The sequence below is a fragment of the Beauveria bassiana genome (genome assembly GCF_000280675.1).
Source record: "Beauveria bassiana ARSEF 2860 unplaced genomic scaffold BBA_S00052, whole genome shotgun sequence".
NCBI classification, from domain to species: Eukaryota; Fungi; Ascomycota; class Sordariomycetes; order Hypocreales; family Cordycipitaceae; genus Beauveria; species Beauveria bassiana.
Genome location: NW_007930887.1, coordinates 98888 through 102318, shown reverse-complemented (window position 1 = coordinate 102318; position 3431 = coordinate 98888). Strand labels below are relative to the sequence as shown.

The 3431-nt window shown below is 50.4% G+C and overlaps 1 protein-coding gene across 1 annotated transcript in view; it reads right to left on the bottom strand.

Moving 5' to 3' along the window:
* Positions 1 to 2303: 2303 nt before the first annotated feature.
* The window catches only part of BBA_09395 (FluG domain-containing protein), a gene marked incomplete at both ends in the record, with an annotated part of 2656 nt that continues 1528 nt past the window's right edge, over positions 2304 to 3431 (bottom strand). The window contains one exon of the mRNA XM_008604492.1: positions 2304 to 3394. Within this exon, the coding sequence (XP_008602714.1) occupies positions 2304 to 3394 (1091 nt within the window). The remainder of the gene's footprint in view (positions 3395 to 3431) is intronic.

Sequence of the window (3431 nt, the reverse complement as noted above, 5' to 3'; positions counted from 1 at the left end):
ATCGGCCCCGTAACGGCGGCTTAATTGATCGCATCTTCTCATCACGCGATACGTAGCCTTTGCGAAGTTTTCTCTTGTTCTGTCGCGCTTTGGCATTATCGGGCGATGGGCTGAATGTAAGCTTAGTTGTTCCTTGTTCCTTGCTTGTTATCGCTACAGCAAAACTTTATATTGTCAGTGGCTGGCTCCATTCTCTGATGCTGGTATTTAGGATATATAGTTAGGAACTGGATTACTTTCCAGCTACAGTATTAACTAGAGTGAGTCTCCTCGACCTTTATTGGAACAGAATGAAGGGGGTGTATAGTGGTATAGTGGTGATGGTTGGGTTGGGGTGGTGTCGGATAACGCTGTCTCTGTTGGTTCAGTACGCAAGCGTTCTGCCTGGGTGGCAAATTCTGTCGTAACACTGCTGCCTGGCAGGCAGCAGTTTTACAAAAGTATTTAAATGCCGGATTGTTGACGTTAGGAAAAGAGCGAAAACCCTTTTTAAACAATAACAATAGAATCAATGACAGCTAACTGCCTCACATAACGTGACAGGTGGAGACACCCATTACCTGAATCCAAAGTTATGTTTTCTATGTTTGTTTTCGAATTTTCCCGTTCCGTTGGACCTTTCAGCGGGATGGTACAACGGAAGCTTGCCGGTTGGCTGGCTGACAGCTTTATGGCTGACAATACAAAAAGTGGTGTCCAGATGACCATCGTCCAATCAGGGCGATATTCTAGCCAAGCACGAACTAAGAAGATAAGCCACCTGCGAGTGCTTCCCCCAGAAATAACTGAAAATATAATCGCGGCAACTCAACACCGATACTGGTATTTGGGATTTTCTCCGGGTGACCAATTGAAAGCTAGAAAGCGTCTAAAAATTATTCGCAGGCGCCTGTGGTTGGCTCTGGTGATTGAATCCAACCACTCCCTACTTACGGTTGACTAGTGAGAACTCCTCGCCCCGGTAGTTGCAGTTTCTCACTGGTGAAGACCCCGTCTGGAGGCAGGTATACTCCTATCTTCATGCTCACATACCTATACGCCCGAACTGGCTTATCACAGTCGCCGAGAGGTTATGGCCCAGCCCATCACCCTATTACATTCGGGGAGAATAAGCCAGCCTATCATAATGAGAGGTACAGTATGAGCTGGCCAATCACAGTCATGGAGGGAGGGAATAGGGAATAGGCTGGCTTATCCTAGTGGGAAATTGGTTGGCCCATCATAGTCATGGAAGGGAATAGGCTGGCCTATTACAGTCTCCAGGTGGGAATCCGCCTTGAGTTCGACCAGTCTATTGCAGGAGAGTTGGTGTAGGAGCAGCCTTCGGTTCGACCAGCCGAGAGGACCAGTATATTGCAGGGAAGCCGGTGACCAGCCTCGAGTTCGACCAGCCTAGAGACTCCAGAGGGGGTGGGGATCAGCTGGTCTACTGACTGGTGAAAATGACCCCTGCACCTACCGCACCTACCGCCACGTGAAAGTGCCCTCCCTACACTTTACTTACCGACTGGTGAAAATGACACCTGTACTCTACTGCAACTACTGACTGGTGAAAGTTAACCCCTGTACTTCACCTGCACTAGCCTCCTTCCTCTGCAGTGCACCTAACGCTCTGTATGCCAAGTTTGCAATAACAGCCAGTAGTGACAGGCAGGCCCGCATGATCACTTGTACATTCGGTACGATATACTTATACAAAAGCTTTTCCCGTCGAATTTACCTCCCGTAAGTTCAACCCTGCTGGGGGATCCGTCGCCTTCATACGAGAGCGTATAAAAATAGGGGGTGTGCTTTCATACGACAGCGTATGCCTTCATACGAGAGCGTATGGAAATAGGGGTGTGCCTTCGGGTTGAGCTGGGCACATCAGTTGAGCTGGGCACAACGCCCACTCCCGTTCCAGGCTGGTTGAACCACCCCCCATTTCCATACGCTGTCGTATGAAGGCACACCCTATTCCCATACGTCCTCGTATGAATGTATGCATGCCCCTCTAAGTTAGGTGCAACCTCGTTGTGAGGGTTTGGACGATTTATTCAATCTATCGAGACGATCTTGGTACAAAGAGGAAGAATTGAAGAAGTAAGAAATACACAGTCAGCGAGGTTCAGCGAGCCCCGCTTCCGTCTCTGGAACGAAAAAGCACGGGGAGAGGATGACAGAGCGTCTAACCAGTTAGCTACCCATCAGATTAGGCCAGAAGCTACTGAGCAATGCACAGAGGAATTTACAGGCCAACAATTGGCGATATTGCAATTCAACTCTAGAATTCTGAAACAAGCACAGTATAAACAGCTGGATGATCACGTCTTCGCGGCGGCCTTCGCGGCGGTCTTCTTCTGCTGCCGTCCTCGACATTTCTTTTCACGGCGCTCCGTCTGTCTTTTTCTCCTCTTCGCGACTTGGTGCGATGTCCTGAGACTTACCCCGTGCACTTGCTCGACATGGTTTCGGAAATGATCCACATGGACAAACTTCTCCTGTCTGCATTTTGGGTGGCCACACCAGATTGCCTCGCCACATTGCGCAGCAGTCTCTCGGCGAGCTAAGTGCGCGTCGTCAAAGTGGTCGTTGAGCACCGGCGGACGGCACCACTTGAACTTTCGCGCTTCGACCGACAGCTGCTCATCACCAATACAGTCTGGGCACTGTGTTGCCTCCATAAGAAGCGGGAAAGGATCCGGCTCAAGATCCGGCTCAGACAATGTGACGCTTCCAGGTGACTGTTGCTTGATGAAAGCCTCGACCGTGGCTGGGCGCTGCGTGCGGCTTGTTCTGCCAGTTTCCTTCTTATCGCATAAAGCCACCATCAAGTCGATGGCCTCAACTCTGCGTTGGAACAGCTCCGTTTCCGTCCAGTCGTCAGCTTGCAGACACATAATGTTGGCTAGTCTTGCCCGTTCCGGTATGACGAGGTCCATTGCGGGCTGCTCATATTCCTCTTCCATCTCCCCGCGGGCTTGGGCCTCAATGTCCCAGGTGGGACGATTGTAGAAATAGTATTCGCGATATTCTTTCACGACCCTCCTTTCGTTCTGTGTCCTCTTATTTCTGATGTCGTCTGTGAGTACTCGGATCCTGTCTTCATGCTCACTACCAGCAACTCGATACCGTCCCTGCTTGAGCACCGCACGCTCCTCCTCCCACTTCACAATCTCAGGGTCGGGCAGCTGATTTGCCCATACCTTCTCAGGCACCATATCCCTTACGGCACGAGGGTCGCGGGTCAAGCTTACGTGGGCAAACATGCGGAACAGTTGGCTTTGCTTTTCCTCCTCCAAGAAGGCGTTCTGGAGATCAAAGTTGGCAATTTCATTCAGATACGCACTGAAAAATGTTTTGAACCCAGGTTCATGCCGCATCATCTGGTCGCGGACCGAATCCGTTGCATCACCTAGTAAGATGATTTAGCATCAAAGATTTTGGTGGCA